The 18,827-nt window shown below is 40.2% G+C and overlaps 1 protein-coding gene across 16 annotated transcripts in view; it reads right to left on the bottom strand.

Moving 5' to 3' along the window:
• Window positions 1-5,409: 5,409 nt before the first annotated feature.
• The window catches only part of SYNJ1 (synaptojanin 1), a 90,949-nt gene continuing 77,531 nt past the window's right edge, over window positions 5,410-18,827 (bottom strand). For 9 of the 16 annotated variants that reach the window (XM_027534827.1, XM_027536290.1, XM_027536203.1 and 6 more), the window contains 3 exons: window positions 15,705-15,813; window positions 15,209-15,441; window positions 5,410-8,352 (listed from right to left, as the gene is read on the bottom strand). In XM_027534827.1, the coding sequence (XP_027390628.1) occupies window positions 7,552-8,352; window positions 15,209-15,441; window positions 15,705-15,813 (1,143 nt within the window). In that variant the 3' untranslated portion in view covers window positions 5,410-7,551. Of the gene's footprint in view, window positions 8,353-11,155; window positions 11,180-15,208; window positions 15,442-15,704; window positions 15,814-18,827 lie in introns of all 16 variants that reach the window. The other 7 variants (XM_027536638.1, XM_027536999.1, XM_027536813.1 and 4 more) reach the window with 4 other exon arrangements.

Below are 18,827 nucleotides of genomic sequence, written 5' to 3'. Positions count from 1 at the left end.
CTTCCGGTCTGGAGCGCTGAGGAGAGAGGCCGTGACGCACGGCTGAGGAGAGACCGTCGGCTGTTGGTTCTTTGGTCTTCAGGACTGAGGAATCGGGGAACGTGCCCGTACTTCTCCATGCGGGGTGATTCGGATGCCCAAGTCTAGTGTATCTGGCGCGGCTGACGCCGGAATGACGCTCCCCAAACTGTCGTCATTCACTGTCCAGCAAAATTCTTATTAAAGGCAGTCGTGGGCGGCGCTGTTTATTCCCAAACAGGGCGGCAGGTCCAGGGTCACTGCTCTCACGGAGCTTATAATCAATGTAAGTGACAACAAGAAAGCAAACATAAACGGATAAGGCAGATTTTAAAAAGTAAAAAAACAAACAGGGTGATGGACTTTTTAGATAGGATGGTCAAGGAATGTCTTAAAGGGATGGGTAACATTTGCACTGAGTCCTTGCTCACGCACAAGGCGCTTGCAAAGCTATCGAAGTAGTGCAAGATCCTCACCCCTGGTTGTCTGCTTGGAAGGGCCGTTGCCAAATACGAATTGATTTGAATTTTACAAGCACCTGGCACTCCGTGTACCTGAAACTTTTGACTCCCTGCGTTGAAATCTGTATCCCTCAAGTTCCCCGGGCAGAGGGAAGAAAGTGGGAGACTGTAGGCCTGGGAATGCGTCGAGGCAACCCAGAGCCTCATGTGAAGACTGCTAGAATGATACTGGATAGAAGGGGGATGGCGCCCAGCGGGGAGAGAGGTGTGTTTTCGTCTCTAGTACTGTCAGGGCAGGGATCACCCAGACCCTGGAACATGCAGTACTGGTCAGACTGGCAAATGTCTTTTACCCAGAGGGAGAAAGGGGTCTACTGGGTTCACCTACCTCCTGACTGCTGGCTGTAGGATCCTCCTCCGATTTTCTCCTGAATCCAACTAAGTATCCATCAGGCCACTCCTGCTTAAAACTTGCTATATACAGCCTTCTAGGTAGTGAGAACCATTTATCCACACACTCATGTATTACAGACAGGGTCTCGGGGTATAATTTTTAATAAATGTAAAAGGAATGAAAAGAATAGAAAACCCGTGTTTGTACTGGTCATCCAGTTCTGTACTTACTGACTTTACATTGTTGCTATTGTTTAGGTGCTAAGTTGTGTCCATAACCCCATGGACTGTACCCCACCAGCCTCTGGCCAAGGGATTCTCCAGGCAACAACACTGGAATGGGTTGCCATTTCCTTCTCCAAGGGATCTTCGTGCCCCGGGGATTGAACAGGGTCTCTGACTTGGCAGGCAGATTCTTTACCACTGGGCCACCATGGAAGCCCATTAACTACGCTGTCACAGGTCGAACAGGTGCACCATCTTTAATCTTTGACAGCACTGCTATTTGCCTTTGTATTCTTACATTGCAGTCCTTTCTGTGCTTTCTTAAGGTCCTTTTCTTCTCACCCAGGCCGTGTCATACAAATTTTGTGTGTAGCTTTTCCTCATTGTAGTTTAAGTGATCATACATCATGCCAAAGCCTATTGTATTGTCACCCAAGTGGGTTCTGAATTTGAAGACAAATATGACATCTGTGTGTTCCTATGTACTTTGGCTTATCTAAATATTTTAGGTACTGTTTCCTTTCTACGGTAAAGGGCATCTTATAAGCATTTGTATCTGCTGAAGCAATCCATTAGTAGTGATAAACACTCCAATACAGATAATTAATGGGGCACTCATGTTGACTGCTAGATATCAGGCAACCAGAGACGAAAAGAAAATTTTTACTGTACTGAAAAAAAATTGTTTTAATACCATTAACACACGTATGTGGGACTTCCCCCATGGCTCAGCAGGTAAAGAATCCGGCTGCAATGCAGGAGATCCAGGAGATGTGGATTCGATCCTGGGTCAGGAAGCTTCTCCTGGAAAAAGAAATGGCAACCCACTCTAGTACTCTTGCCTGGAAAATCCCATGGCTTGGTGGGCTACAGTCCATAGGGTCACAGAGTTGTAAACAACTGAGGGACTGAGCATACATACATAACGCACATATGTATCCCTAAATAGAGAACATTGTTTGGTATGTTTTAAATTTGATATAACTGATGTCATACGAAGATGACATTAGTTGAAAACAAAGATCATGACATCTGGTCCCATCACGTCATGGGAAATAGATGGGGAAACAGTGGAAACAGTGTCAGACTTCATTTTTTTGGGCTCCAAAATCACTGCAGATGGTGACTGCAGCCATGAAATTAAGACGCTTGCTCCTTAGAAGCAAAGTTATGGCCAACCTAGATAGCATATTGAAAAGCAGAGACATTACTTTGCCAACAAAGGTCCGTCTAGTCAAGGCTATGGTTTTTCCAGTGGTCATGTATGGGTGTGAGTTGGACTGTGAAGAAAGCTGAGCACTGAAGAATTGATGCTTTTGAACTGTGGTGTTGGAGAAGACTCTTGAGAGTCCCTTGGACTGCAAGGAGACCCAACCAGTCCATTCTGAAGGAGATCAGCCCTGGGATTTCTTTGGAAGGAATGATGCTGAAGCTGAAACTCCAGTACTTTGGCCACCTTATGCGAAGAGTTGACTCACTGGAAAGGACTCTGATGCTGGGAGGGACTGGGGGCAGGAGGAGAAGGGGACGACAGAGGATGAGATGGCTGGATGGCATCACTGACTCGATGGACGTGAGTCTGAGTGAACTCCGGGAGTTGGTGATGGACAGAGAGGCCTGGCGTGCTGCGATTCATGGGGTCGCAAAGAGTCGGACACGATTGAGCGACTGAACGGAACTGAATGTCATACTGTATTATTTTGTACCTTGCTTTATGGTTCCATACTGAAATTTACTAGTATTTCACTCACTTATTTTCACTACTACATAGTATTCCACCAGAAATATGTCACTCCATCCCCTTCTTGAGGGTTAGTTTCTTTCCAGTTTTCACCATTACAAACAATGTGCATTCCTACTCCACTTGTCCTAGAATTTCTCTCCAAGTCAAATTTGTTGTGATAGAATATATGAATCTTACTGGACATTATTTATGTATTTTTTAAGTTAGTCATGTTTTGACTGTGCTGGGTCTTTGTTGCTCCCTGAAAGCGTCCTCTAGCTGTGGTGCACTGTCTTCTCATGGTGTGGCTTCTTTTGTTGCATAGCATGGGCTCTAACACTCAGGCTCAGCAGTTGGGGTGCATGGGCTTAGTTGCTCAGCAACATGTGGAATCTTCCTAGACCAGGGATTGAATCCATGTCCCCCTGCATTGGCAGGTGGATTCTTAACCACTGGACCACCAGGGAAGTCCTACTGGATGTTATGTAATTGTTCTCTAGAATTGCTGTGCCAATTTGCCCTCTCACCAACAATGTATGAGTTCCCATTTTTCCACGTTTGATATCTTGATGTGGTCAAACTTTTTTCCTAACATTAATAAAGTGGCATTTTGCTTTGTACATGAGTTTGGTTTTCCTGTGTCAATCACTCATGCTGGTAATTGTGGACCTGCAGGGCTTAGGATCTGGCTATAAATCATGTGGAGAGGCTGAAAGATAAGCTATAGACAGAGAAATATATTTACAAAGCACATATTCAATAGAGGTGGAGTCTCTAGAATATACAAAGAGCCCTCAAAACATGACAGTTAAAAAACAATCTATTTAGAAAATGAGCAAAAGACACATATTTCACACACAAAAAGGCATCAGATGGCAAATAAGCACATGAAAACATGTTCACCATCATTAGCTCTTAGGGTAAAGACAAAGCCACGATGCAATTCAGGCAAAGATAAGAAAAAGTGGGTCACTCATAGATTGTTGATGGGAATGTAAAATGGTTCCGTCATTCTAGCAGAAAATTTGGAAGCTTTTTAAAAATCCAAGCATGCTACCACTCTATGACCCAGCATGTACCCCTGGTCATTTATTCCAGAGAAATGAAAACTTACGTTCACATAAAAACCTGAGATGAGTGTTCAGAGCAGCTTCATTTATAATAGTCCCAAACTGGGAACACCCCAAATGTCCTTCAGTGGATGAATAAATGGTTAAACCAATTGTGATACATCCATACCATGGGATACTATATAACAATAAAAAGGAACAAACTATTGAATCTCCAGAGAACTGTGCTGAGTAAAAAAGTCAAAAAAAAAAAGGTTATACACACATGATTCCATTTATGTAACATTCTTCAAGTAGCAAAATCATAGTGAATATGGAGAACAGAATCTATTATGGAGAATAGATTAGTGGTTGCCAGAAGTTAAGGACACAGGAGAAGGGCATGGGATGGGAGAGAAGTGGGGAGAAGGCAACACGCAGGATCTTCAGGGAGATGGAATCATCTTTTATATCAATGTTAAAGTCCTGGCTGTGGTACTGCACTATAGTTTTGCAAATGTTACCACTGGGTAAAGGATACCTGGGATCTTTCTGTATTATTTCTTACAACTGCACGTTGTTGTTTAGTTGCTATGCTGTGCCCATGCACTGTAGCCTGCCAGGCTCCTCTGTCCAGGGGATTCTCCAGGCAAGAATACTGGAGTGGGTAGCCATTTCCTTCTCCAGGGGATCTTCCCGACCCAGGGATCAAACCTGTTGTCTCCTGCATTGACAGGCAGGTTCTTTACTGTCTGAGCTACCATGGAAGCCCATACAAATCTACAGTTACCTTAAAATAAAAAGTTTTTACAAAGCCTATTATTCTGTATCTGTAACTTCTTAAACAGAGATTAATGAACATAATTGATTTAAGAATCAAGGTTATTGTTTGAAATAGCAATCTGAAAAAAAGGCAATACTCACAGGAACACCAGCCTCAGTCTCTTACTTTAGGTCTTTTAAGGCAATCTCTTCTTTTGTCTGGCTATTCGTTAGCCTGTTTCCCCTCTGCTCCCCTCACCCGCCCCACCCCCACCCCCCAGCTGTTTCTTTTGCTGTGGGTCAGAAAATCATCATTCATGCCTCCTGTGTTATTTTCAAGCCAGCAAGATGTTGAATGAGGGCCTTTCTTACAGAATAAGCATATGACTTCTTAATGACAATTAGTAATTTGAGAATAGCTTCCTACTTTCAGCAGAAGTATCACATAGAGACAGAGGCTGAGATGGTTGGATGGCATCACCGACTCAATGGACCCAAGTTTGAGCAAGCTCTAGGAGATGGTGAAGGACAGGAAAGCCTGGCGTGCTGCAGTGCATAGAGTCGCCAAGAGTTGGACATGACTGAGCGACTGAACAACAATCACACAGAGAAATACAATGGATGAGAATAACATCTTGAATTAAAATACCTGATTTGGAAAAAAAAACAAAACTGATTTGACAGTAAGAATTAATCCTCAAATATCGCCAAACTCATCTATGTAAAGTTAAAGGAAAATAGCTGAGAAAAGTTCTTCCCTTTTGAGCAAAGCAGTCAGTATGGTAAAGACAGGTATATTTATTTCATACGACAGCAAATTTCACAGGATATGTTCAGTGTTTATATGCCACTGACTTTAATACTGTACTCCTATAAAGTACATAGTTATAAATACTGTGTGCCACATAAGCAATAAAGTTCTTACCTATAAACAGCAATCTACTATAGAGAACAAAGAACTCACAGAGAGATCCTTAGTGTCTAGTTTCTGCTCTGCTTTTAACAGAACTGGTCCATATTGTAATAATATGTAGAATAATGGCTAGTTATTTGCAGTGTACCTTTAACTGTCTGTCATAACTTTGTGCACTTTTTCAGCAACTTGCCAAGTATCAGCAGAATTTCCTGATAAAGGCTGAGCTGCTGCTTGATATGTGTATTTTAGACAGTAGTTTCTATTCAATAGGAAACACTGCTCACAGAACTGCAGTCGCACTAAAGTTTATAATGAGTTATTTTCCTAACGGAGAGCAAATACCATATACACTAATCACACAGATGTTAAAGCCACAGTTTCAACAAGTTAATTCACATTTTGAAGCACATTGCTTATAGTAATACTGCTGTTTAAAATATACTACTGCTGAAATGATTAGACCCCCCCCCCCTCCAAAAGCACAATATAAAACTCACGAGAGTTATTTCTAACAGCAATTCCTGGCTGTTAATAGAGAGAGAATTACTTTTATAAATATAGTATTCTGATAACATTTGAGCATTTAGAAAAGTGCTTTTTCCTAATAGTTTTGCTTTATGTGGTTAAGTGCGATGCAGCTTGCTGTGCTTTTTTACATCTTATGTATTCTTAGTCGTGAACTCCATTTTCTGATATTCCCCCAATGCACATGTTTAAAGGTTAAATGTGGACAACGTAATTCAGGTGACATTTACAACTCTTTGTATAAAACGCTAATATAATGGGTAAAAGTGATTTCAAACTAACAACAAAACAACTATTGCTCCAGGAATTTTCTGACTGGGATTTCCTCAATGATATCAAAATACTACATTCTCTATAAGTCATGAACGTCTTCATAAAATTAATCAAAAGCAGGATCAGCTGCATACTGGCAGTGCAGGAGACAAAATCCACAGCTAATTTGAGGTGTAGCCTCTAAGAACATAAAGCAGCATCACAGATGGGGCGAGAGAACACGCAGCAGATTCCAGTTCAGCGCCCCCGGAGTCGGGGCTGCCCGGCTCACCAGCTAGAGAAGTGAGGAGGGCCATCCTCGGACACCTCCGTGGACCTTGAACTCCCATTTACTTCTCACTGAATTTGGTGGCACGTGCCTCCCTGCTATCTGTAGCCAGTGTGCTGTTTTGAAAGGACAGGAGGGTCGGTCCACACAATATGCTACTTCCGGCTGCAAGAAGCTCCTCCCCCAGAAAAGCAGGCAGAGGTGTGGGACCAGAGTGACAAGGGGGTGTGTGGTGTGTGTGTCAGAAGGGGTGGGTGTGCAACGGGGGCAAATTCTGGTTCCGTCGTGAGATTACTCTAGATTTGGAAAGAAAGATAATGGAAATGTCCAAATTTCATTTTCAACCATCCATTTGATTATATGGAAAAGAGAACTCTGTTACAACTTTTAGGTAAAAATTTGGTCTGACTTATACCCTAGAATTTAAGTGATGTATTTTACCAGTATGTAAGTGTATACATTTGTGTGTTTGTGTGTGTATACACTTTTTTTTTAAGCAATGTCTTTCTAAATTCTGTTCCAGTATACCTTTGACGGCTCTTTGGTAAATACTTATAGATACCAATTGTTGACAAGTAGGAAAGGGCTGGCAGCAATGTCGTCTAGAAGTTGTCTGGGCTTTGTGAGATGCTCTAAAGGAGACTGATGAAGAATTTCTAAATGAGGACTGTTTTCTAAAATAGCTTTGAGCACTTTTTATGGCTTCTACTCTCTCTTATTTATCCAAACAGAAACACACCAAAATTCCAGTTAATAATGAGAAAAATTTTTCCTTAATTCTGATATACACATATTCCAACTCTGTACACATTAAATAGTGGTATTTCATGACAACATCAGTGCACTTAACAATTACTTATTGCACATCATGAATAACGAATGCCCAAATCTTTTGGCTGTACCCTGCCAAAACTAAAGGGACTCTCTACTGTGTGACGTTATCTTTCTGTCAAGTCTAGCGTGGGTGATGCCTTAGAGGCCAGGGCTGTGAAAGCGTCTGCGGGAGGGGTGGTGCCAGGTGGGAGCAGAGGGACAGGCGGTGGGGGTGGTGGTCTTGCTGGCAACACACAGAGAGACACATTGGTACTCCTACCCCAGTCATCACCAAGCATCACCTTGGAGCCAGGAGACGAGCTCAGCTGCTTACCCAGGAAAACGTCTGGGCGAGTGGACCCTGACTTCCCTGTCACACCAAAGTCCTCTTCTTCCTCGAAGGTTACCCATCCTTTGGGGTTGCTGACTGTTAGTGCAGACAGGCCCTGTGGATCAAAACTGTCCTTAAACCCATCCAGGGAGGATGAAGGCTTGCTACTGTTCTGATCCAGAGGCCTCAGCGAAGAGAATGGACTCGGAGCAACAGGCTCTTCTTTGGAGAACCATGAAGTGGCCTCTGATTCTTGAGACTCAGCTCGAAAGGGGTTTCCAGGAGCGGCGGTCCTGTCGGTGAAAGGATTTGTGCTGCTTGAGCTTGGGATGAATGGGTTTGGGGAACATCGCGTGTTTTCCTGGGATTTACTCCGGGCTGGAATTGGAGGCATTGTCGGCATGCAGCTTACAGAACTCAGAGTGTTGGTGTTACTTGGGGCTGCAGAAGGCAACGGCGTCAACCCCCTTGGGTTTGGGGTGTGAACAGATGGCTGAGCCTTTGATACAGCAAGCAGGTTCAATGACAAGTCTTCAAATGGGTCACTCTTTAATGGCGAGTCCAGTCTGACGGCGGAGACTCCGTTTGTTTTCACCTGGGAAAGAGAGAGCCCACTGAATAATCAGAACAAACAAAAAGCAATAAGGTTACTTTGAATGCCCCCCCTGTTTCCTGTCTCAATTATTCTTTATTCTGAAGGGGTCAAGTATACATACTCAAAAAATAAAAAAAGGAGCTTTGTGTAGTCTGTTACTCTGGTGGTTAAACAAGTACCATGAAATTTTTTTTTTTTTTAAAACTCTCTGCTAAATAAGTTCTTTTATAAATACAACTTATTTCATCCATGCAAGTATTGATACGTAAAATGGAGAACTGCACTGAATTAGCAGATGAGTTTGGTTCATGCCCAGTTCTATCAGATAATCAAATGAACTTAAAAAACTCACATTCAATACAAAGTTTATGCTAAATCGCTATGAATAAACTTCCAACACCCATCTGTGATGATGATGTGGTTTCATTGTTTTTTGAAATATATTTTCATTGAGAGTTAATGTTACTATGGAAATTCAACTTTATGGATAATAATTTTATTAGTATATCTATATTCATAAGCTGAAGACAATGCATCATTTCCTTTTCCACTTGTAGAATAAAATTTTCAAAGCATTCTTTGCCTTTTAACGTCAGCTCTCCTTTGTAGAATAAATTCTGAATGTGAAAATATTTTTTAATTGACCTTCCTCATCTTTAGATAGGTTGTAACTAACTGCAATGATTCTTTAAACTGGATGGCGTGGTGGGGGGAGGAATCCTGTTTCTATTTGGGATAGTAATTCTTCAACCAAAATAAAGCTATGCATGGCAGAGCTAGCTGTGAACAGTTACTGGCAGGAGGAGGGGTCAGACCTACTTCACAGTTATGAAAAGTCTGCCCTGTGTGCCCAGTTCACAAAGAAGCCGGCTGGAGTGGAGCCCGGCTGTGGTACCGGGCACAGGCTACTTTCCTAAGGGAAACATTGAACTGAAGCCTGGCTGTACGAGAAAAGTAGCTAGCTTTATCAGGAACTCCATTTTAATTAAAAAAAAAAAAAAACTCTATATAATTGTTAAAACTAGGTGGGTGACTTGGATATTTATGCCAAATTAAAGGTAAGAAAAGCACAGGAGAGGGAGAATTTTACTTAGCTAGAGACTTGGCAATGTACAAAATGCAGCATGACCCAAATGAATTTAGGTCATTGTTAAAGCAAGTAACTAAACATTCATAAGATATGTTGAGAAAAAGAGCAGCAGTCTCAATAAAACATTGTTTTGCTGTTCTTATTTTAGTCTCTAAGTCATATCTGACTCTGTGACCCCACAAGACGACTACAAACTATAGCCCACCAGGCTCCTCTGTCCATGGGATTTACCAGGTAAGAAAACTGGAGTGGGTTGCCATTCCCTTCTCCAGGGAATATTCCTGACCCAGGATTGAACCTGTGTCTTCTTCTTTAGCAGACAGATTCTTTATCACTGAGCTGCCTGGGAAACTCCAATAAAACATAATTGCATCTTCTTAAACAGTAACTTGGTGCTTAAGAATAGGGAAGGCTAATTCCCCTCCGATCCAGTGATTAGGGCTCTCTGCTTTCACTGCCAGGGCCTGGGTTCAACCCCTGGTCAGGGAACAGAGACCCCACAAGCCACATGCAGTGGCAAAAAAAAAAAAAGAATAAGGAAGGCTGCTCATTTGCAAAAGGAAACAGTGTGGATAACTTCTTACGTGAATCACTCTCTAGGATCTATTTTATTCAACTAATCTATAGTATACTTTAAGTAAACAAGTTTTATTTTTCTTCAAACTTAATATGACAATAAATTTGAACAAAATTAAAAAGCAGACATGTCATAAATTCTAAACTGTATTCTAAGTGTATTATAGTACTTGAGAGACAAATTTACTATAGATGCTGTAAAATTACAATTAGCTACACATTACCAGTAATGACTGGGTTATTTACGATTCATATGACAAAACAGAAGTACTTGAGTGGGTCTGGGCCCCGATTCTCCCATGGTAGACAAAGAGTCCATGACACAGACATTATAGGTAGGAAGTTTATGCTTTGTACAGCTTAGAATAATAGGCTTTTGCCAAATAAATGTTGCACATTTAAATATCTTTATTTTCATATATTAACAAATTTTTCTTTCAAAATAAGTTAAAGGTAATTTAACAGAAACATGATCATTTTGCTCAATGAGATTTGAAATTATGAGAGCCACATCATCATTCATTACATTAGAATGAATTTCTATATATCTAAGCAGTATTTATGATGACTTGACATTAATGATGATGGTATTTTTTACAGAAAAGGGTGTTGGAAAGGCCCTTAAATAATCCTGCTATAATGTTCATTTTCATTTTTGTAAATCATCAATTCTTCTTTAACAAAAAAAAAAATCTCCTAGTGCCTCCAGTTATAATCTACATGCTACTAGTTTTTTGGGTTTTTTTAATTTCCCAAAAGAAATCTAGGAAAAAAATTGAATTTTATACTTACATAATTTTGCCATTGTTAAAACCACGAACCAATTTGGTTTTGCCAAATACACTTTCATATATCTAAAGCTTACCTTCTTAAAGTTATACTTTTTAGTCTTGTTAATTTTTGTAAAAAAAAAAAGCAAAATGGGAAAGCATTAGCAAGAATAACTAAAATGGTTCCTAAGAATTCAAAATACTAAGAAAAAAAGCAGGTTTTATGGTATGATAACAGAATTTATTAATGTGGACAGGTGGTTTTTAAAAATGGGTGAGAATTTAGATGTATGAAGCGAAAGATTCATACATCTACTGTGCTAAGACAGATGAGAAGCACATATAAGATTGAGAAATAATCCGATACCTGTTACCCTGATGGTTGCTCCTGCTTTGAGAAAACGAAACATAGACATCAAGGGAAAGAGTTAGGAGGACAATCTGAGACCAAGCAGCAACCCTAACAATTCAAAACACTTTCAGTTTTATATTATGTACAAAATCCAACAGCAGTGAGACCTGCAGGTCACAGTATAAGATCAAGAGACAATAAAATGTATTGCTGTAATAGGGCTCAGGATTTAATTTTATCTGAGGTTGATTACTAACTAGTTCAAAGTAGTCATTCCAAAAATAATATTCCAAATACATTACTGGAGCACTGAAGTATTTTCAGCAGGCTATGGGTGAAATGTTTGTGTCCCCTCAGATTCGTATGCTGAACCCCAACCTTCTTATGTGATGGTATTTGGAGACGTGGCCTCTGGGAGGTGACTGGGGTTAGATGAGGTCGTGAGAGTGGGCCCTCTTGATGGAACTAGCACCCTTTGTAGGAGACACACCAGAGGGCTTGCTCTTTCTTCCCTTGTGCAAGCACCAAGGAAAGGCCATGTGGGCACAGGAGAAGAGGCCCCAGCAGAACCCAACCATGCTGGCATCCTGATCTCGGGCTTCTAGCCTCCAGAACTTGAGAAGACAAATTTCTACTGCCTGAGTCACCCAGTTCATGGTATTTTGTTACGGCAGCCCAAGAAGGTTAGGACACAGCCTTAAGACAGCCTATGGGTTTATCATGATTAGAGAAATTGTTCAAAATGGCACCACTTTGCAGAAAAGTGAAAACTGGTATTTATTTTAACATGGTCAGGATCCAGGCTTGTTCTATTAATCTATCACTCAAATTTTCTGAAGGGTGATACTAAAGATGAAATCACAATCTTTCTATAACAGCAGTACTTTAAAAAATTACAGTATTCTTAAGAAACAGTTTGAACAAATCTTCCCCAATATTTAAAGCTTACCTTATTTTAAAATACCATAACTCACTTAGACAGATTCGAGAGACACCATTCTATAGTAAATTATTTTATAAATAATATATTTATTATATATTTATATTATATAAAATGTGTTACTACAAAACATGAGACTCCTGAATTTAACCTTTCCTGATGATCCTGATGCATTAGTTTTGTAAGAGTTGGATAAAAACTGGGAATGGGTTTATACTAAGATGCAAGGGGATGGTATTAAATTGATCCAGAAAGCTGAGATTTTTTTTTTTCTTTTTTGGCTGTGCTGCGCAGCATGCTGGATCTTAGTTCCCTGACCAGGGATCGAAGGCATGCCCTCTGCATTGGGAGCACGGGGTCTTAACCACTGGACTGCCAGGGAAGTCCTGAGATTTTCTACTTGGCCTCTTCCCTCACTATCGGCTGTCACTCCAATAGTATAGCTGTGATGCTATTACTTTACTTCCCATTGGATTCCTGACTTCTGGTTTTCAGCTGATAATCAGATGCCTAAGACATTGAAAGTCAGATAAGTGGGGCATTTTTACATTTTCTAAAGGATATATAACATATAATCACTTGAATTAGAAGAATCTTTTCTATATAGAATTATAGAATCAAATAATTTAAATAGTAATAACAAGTAAAGCTGGGTCATGTGTGGGTCTATGTTTTAAATACCTTGTATATTTTTGGCAGAATTAATAAAGACTTGTAAAAACTACTAAGTTCAATTCTAAGACTGTTTCATATTATTACCAAAATATCAAAATGTGAGTTATTTTACTAACTCACCCTCTTCAAGTTATAGCCATTATAGAAGAATTTTTAAGACTTTAGATGTTCATTATTTTTTGAATAGGCATTATTTTTATGGTTCAAAATGAAAAAGGCAAAAAAGGTAAAATGCCTCCCTATCTTTCTGTAAGCTCCCAGGAGGAAACTAAGCTCTTTGTGATCTTGCACAAAGGCAGCCTACACGTGAACAAGACCTCCACTCTCCAGGAAAGTGTGTCTGTGTATGTAATGTGTAGAGGGATTTGATATCAATGACTGAGGCAAAGAAAGGCTTATAACAAACACCTTTCACAGTTTTGATGAGCAGAATGTAAGAGTCAAGAATACAATCTACTAAACCACACAGAAAGCACAGGCTTGCTGTGCTTCGTCAGCAAATCACCATACCCATTCCAATGAAAATCAGAAAGCAAAACAGGGGAAAATGACCTAAGAAAATGATAGATGGCAGTCACGGAATATTCATCCTGTACTCTCTGTGTCACAAGATGACTTTCTACTGAGAACTGCAATCTTCTTTGACAGTGTGTTCTTCTGAAGTTGTTCAGAGTACCACACCTACTTTCAATACTGAGAACATTTTATAGAGTTTTAGGAATTAGGGTTCACCTTTACTGTGAAAATCATGATCACTTTCTGTCCTAAAACTGTAGTAATACAAAGCTTTAAGATGGCTTCTTTGAAAGTTTCTTGCCCTCCAATTACACTAAAAAACAATAATAATAAATACTACACCTTATAAGAAAATGAAAAGAAAAAATCATCATGCACTAAAAGTAGATTGGCAAAGAGAAAATAATGGACACTTATTGTTTGAAGGGCTTCTATAATTACTATATATCTTCAGCATCCTCAACTATATAATACTTTTTGGTGTTCATTAGCTTAAGAGAACATTATTCTCAATTATATATCCGTCTTAGCTTTTTAAAAAATGTGACCAATAGTCTGATAAGTAAGTGCTAATTGCTAACTATTCATATTGTTTCAAGATTCATATTTACTTTATAATCTTTTTTTCACTATGAAGAAGCATAAGAAACTGCTAACTTCTGCCAATTAGTTGGACATATTCACATATCTGTAAAAATAAATGCAAACTATTATTATAAACATGCTTAAGGGACATCACCAGTGTAATATTTCTGTATTTTAGACTATTCCAAAATAAAAGCAGACTTAGACTTCAGTTCTTTGGCCTTGATGGCATTTTCAAGTTAAAACTTTTGGATAAAATTCAATGTGAGGCTAGACAACAGAAATATAAAGATAAACCTTATACTAAAGATAAACTTATACTAAAGATAAACCTTATTTTAATGATTTTACTGAGATGTATATAATAAAAACTAAGTAAAACAGCCTCCAAGTAAAACAATTCAACTCGCATGAATATTCTTGTGTTGAAACAACTTTGTGTATATACACCAGAAGGCTTTCCAATGTGAGATCACTCTGGTATAACAAAAGTCCCTGTGATCCTGTGATTTCCACCCACCAAGGCAATGGTACTATTTTCTATGTGATACTCATGAGAACATTATTTTGATGGCTTTTACTTTGGTTAATAAGCCTGCTGCTGCATGCCTGAAACATCTAAATGGATCCAGTAGTGTCTGAAACTGTTAGAGATCCCCAAGGAAGCCCAGTGCCGACTCCATCACTGAAAAGAGCTAACTGCAGCATCAGGAGAGATAGGATTATTGGAAATTTACTGCCAATGGCCAGGGATTGACCTGACTGCCTTTCTGTCCAGGAGGTAAAGGACAAAACTAATCTAATAGCTGTGAACAAAAAGAAACTAAGTTATTACTGTCCACTCTAATTAAGTATCCAAAGTAAATTACACACAGAAAAACCAAAAAAATCACCTACTCTTTAAACAAAGTAAACAGCGTGGGGGCCGCTTGGAAGTTTTAGGGAAAAGAGCCTTTAGGGAAAGAGCCCTAATCTAGGGTCACTCTCTGAGAACCCGTGATCTAGACAACAGGTTGGACAAACAAACAAAAAACCCAAACCCTCAAACGGCCAAACGTGCTTTTGTTGTGTGATGAGTCTGAGTGGTCAAATGACATTCACTGGTTGAAGTCATATCTAAACATGTTATTACTAGCAAATGACAAAATTTTTTAAAAAATCAAATCTTAGGTGTTTTTTCTAAAGCTAATAATTAAAATAAGTATGTTCAAAGACTACAGCAAGAGCATCAAATATGCCTCAGTAAAAAAAAAAAAAAAGGGAAAAACAAAACAAAATGTAAGCAAAGGCACACACACACACACACACACACACACACCCAGATGATCTTTCTCCCCGCTGGAAGGCCTTACCTGCGGCTGCGCCGGAGGCTCAGAAGGCAAGCTGTGGGACGACCTGCTCCGAGGGGGTGGCTGCGGGGGCGTTTCCAGGCTGGGCTGCAGGGCAGCCTGGGCCAGAGGTGCGGCCACCGGGATGAGAGGCTCCTGCATCTTCTGAACAGGTGGCGCAAGAGAAGGTGGCGCAAGAGAAGGCGGCACAGGAAGGGCGGCCTGAGGCTTCAGGGGCTCGGGAAGAAGAGCTGGCCCTAAAGAAAGTAATTTCCAGATGTTAGGCATTCTCTGGAAAACTGAGTTTATCCTTCCTTTCAGGAAATGGTAGGAAATTCCAGTCCCTGTCTCAGCCCCCAGTAGCCTCCTTTATTATGGCATTCAGAAAGACAGGAAAAAAAAAAAGAGAGAGAGAAAGAATTTGAGCAAGTTGTATAAAGTGAGAGATTGCGAAAGAAAAAAGAAAAGAAGTGGAAGGGAAGGATACAGAATGGCACTGCTGTTTTGACTACGGGTCTACCTTTCAGTACTTCTGAGGTTTTGCTTTGGCTTTCAGGAGTCAGTCTCCCAGCAGACACCCGTGCGTGGCTCTGGGGGGCGCTGATGACTCCAGCACGGGGCGGAATAATCTAAAGATGGGAAACGAAAACCACTGAGACATTTACCTTATCTGCAACGGATAAGATTTGATGAAAATATTTTGTCTGTGCATCTTGTATCATTTCCTCTGCCTCTTTGTCATTCTAATGGCTCTATTTATTGCCATATGATCATAAGTTTCATTTTTTTTTATTAAGGATTAACTTTTATTGGTGCATAGTTACTTTACAAAGTTGTGTTGGTCTCTACTCTTCAGCAAAATGAATCAGGCATACATATATATATATATATATATATATATATATCTCCTCCCTTTTGGATTTCCCTCCCATTCAGGTCATCACAGTGCGTTAAGTAGAACTCTCTGTGCTATATACAGTAGTTTCTCATTAATTATCTATTTTATACATAGTATCAGTAATATATATATGTGTGTGTGTATACACACACAGACACACATATATGTGTCAACTCGAATCTCCCAATTCCTCCCCTGCCCCTTGGTATCCACACATTTGTTCTCTATGTCTGTGTCTCTATTACTGGTTTGCAAATAAGATCATCTATAGTATTTATCTACATTCCACATATATGGGTTAATACACAATACTGTTTCTCTCTTTCTGACTTACTTCATTCTGTATGATACTCTCTAGGTCCATCCACATCTCTACAAATGACCCAATTTTGTTCCTTAAGCTTCAAAAATCTTCCTTTATATTTTTCACTGTTTACTATGTGCCACGCACTGTGTTAACTAAGCACGGGTATGAATTTACATTTCAATGTCCAAATGGCCCTGGGGGGTAAGGTATTATTTTATCATCTCTAATTTAAATGAAAATGAAGAAATGTATACAACTGTCCCAAAGCCACAGAGTTACAAAATAAAGCCAGGAGCCGAACTCAGGGCCCGTTTTCTTTATCCTGTATCATACTCCTTAGTGGGACGATTTTACAGGTCATGAGGAGGTGGAGCGGGACATACACTGTGGAACTAAGAGGCTTACCAAAAACTACACTGAGGCTGTTTTTCTTTATTAAACACAGAGGTTAAAAACTCTGGAATGGCTAACTCAATGTGCTGAAATACATAGGCTGGAAGATACACTAGGGAAATAACGTCCTTTTCTATCTTCACATGTTTGCTGAAGGCTTTAAGCACTCAGTACATTTTTCTTATTTTTGTATAAATTGGAGGATAATTGCTTTACAATATTTGTTGGCTTCTGCCATACATCAATATGAATCAGCCACATGGAGGTCCCCTCCCTCCTGAATCTCCTACAGGTACACACATGTCCCCTCCCTCTTGTACCCCCTCCCAGGCTTCTAAATTGTCACACAGCACAGAGTTGAGCTCCCCGATTCCCACTTGCTATCTGTTTTACATATGGTAATATACATTTCCATAGTATTCTCTCGGAGAAGGCGATGGCACCCCACTCCAGTACTCTTGCCTGCAAAATCCCATGGATGGAGGAGCCTGGTAGGCTGCAGTCCATGGGGTCGCTAAGAGTCTGAAAAGACTGAGCGACTTCACTTTCACTTTTCACTTTCATGCACTGGAGAAGGAAATGGCAACCCACTCCAGTGTTCTTGCCTGGAGAATCCCAGGGACGGGGGAGCCTGGGAGGCTGCCGTCTGTGGGGTTGCACAGAGTCGGACACGACTGAAGCGACTTAGCAGCAGCAGCAGCATAGTATTCTCTCAGTTAGTCCCACCCTCTCCTGCCCCCGCTGCGTCCACAAGTCTGCTGTCTGTGTCTGCATCTCCACTGCTGCCCTGCAAACAGGTTCAGCAGTACCATCTTTCTAGATTCCATGCATAAGCAAAAGTTATAAATGTAATCACACAAAATCCTGACTTTCCTTCCCTATTCTTACAATATTCAGTAAGCAAAGTACTTTGTGGGAAGTGTGTAGTCAGTGAATAACAACTTCTTTTTTAAAAAAACAGGGGAGTGGATAATGGCTATTTTAGGTAAATTCCACAGACACTTTACTTTGGAGCATAATATTATATATAGAAAAAGTCCTTCAGGTTGGCTACAAGACAAAAAACAAAATATCTCTGTTTTAGAAATCTCATGAGAATTTCTTGGACTCTTGAAGTAGTTTCATTAGCAGAAGTCTCTTCATCTCCAGGTATAGTCACAGTTCCCAGGATTCAGCCAGTGGCCTCCCAATAAGTCCAGGCTCCACCTGACTGACACTGGTTTCTCTTTTTTTTTTTCTTTGAATTACTTGTTCTGTCTCAGAGAAAATGTTCATGTGGGTGAATAATAGAATAATTCTGTGTATAACAAAACACACATAAACACGCAGAAAACCACAGACTTACAACGCAGGGTGAAACCCTGCAATGCCATCTGCTCTCCTGTGGTTAAACCTTTAGAACTAGTTTTAGTTGACAGACTATCATCATTGGGGTTCCTGAAATCTAATTTTAAAATCCTTCTGGACTTCCCTGGTGGTCCAGCAGTTAAGACTTGTGCTTCCACTGCAGGGAGTGCGGGTTCAATCCCTGTTTGGGGAACTAAGATCCCGCATGCCTCAAGGTGTGGCAAAGACAAATAAAAAGGAAATAAAAGTAAAATAAAACCTTTCTGATAGAAGAATGACTTTACTTCATTACTCAGATAATGTCATAAAAAATTGCCCTAGTACATCACTTCCCCATATATTTCAAGATTCTAAGATATTTATTTAGTGACTGTAATCACTTAAGTATACCACTTTTATTCAAATAATGAAGGATGCTTTTACTTCTGAAGAGGATGTTAGAATACCATTTGAGTTGAAGGTGGGGCTGCCTGGTGGCTCAGTGGTAAAGAATCTGCCTCTCAATGCAGGAGAAGCGGGTTTGATCCCTAGGTTGGGGAGATCCCCTGGAGAAGGAAATGGCAACCCACTCCAGTAATCTTACCAGGGAAATTTCATAGACATAGGAGCCTGATGGGGTACAGTCCATGGGGTTGCAAAGAGTCGGACACAACTCAGCAAGTACACACACACACACACACACACCTCAGAGAGTAAAA

Source organism: Bos indicus x Bos taurus, chromosome 1 (genome assembly GCF_003369695.1).
Source record: "Bos indicus x Bos taurus breed Angus x Brahman F1 hybrid chromosome 1, Bos_hybrid_MaternalHap_v2.0, whole genome shotgun sequence".
NCBI classification, from domain to species: Eukaryota; Metazoa; Chordata; class Mammalia; order Artiodactyla; family Bovidae; genus Bos; species Bos indicus x Bos taurus.
This window is presented reverse-complemented; position numbering and strand designations above follow the sequence as displayed.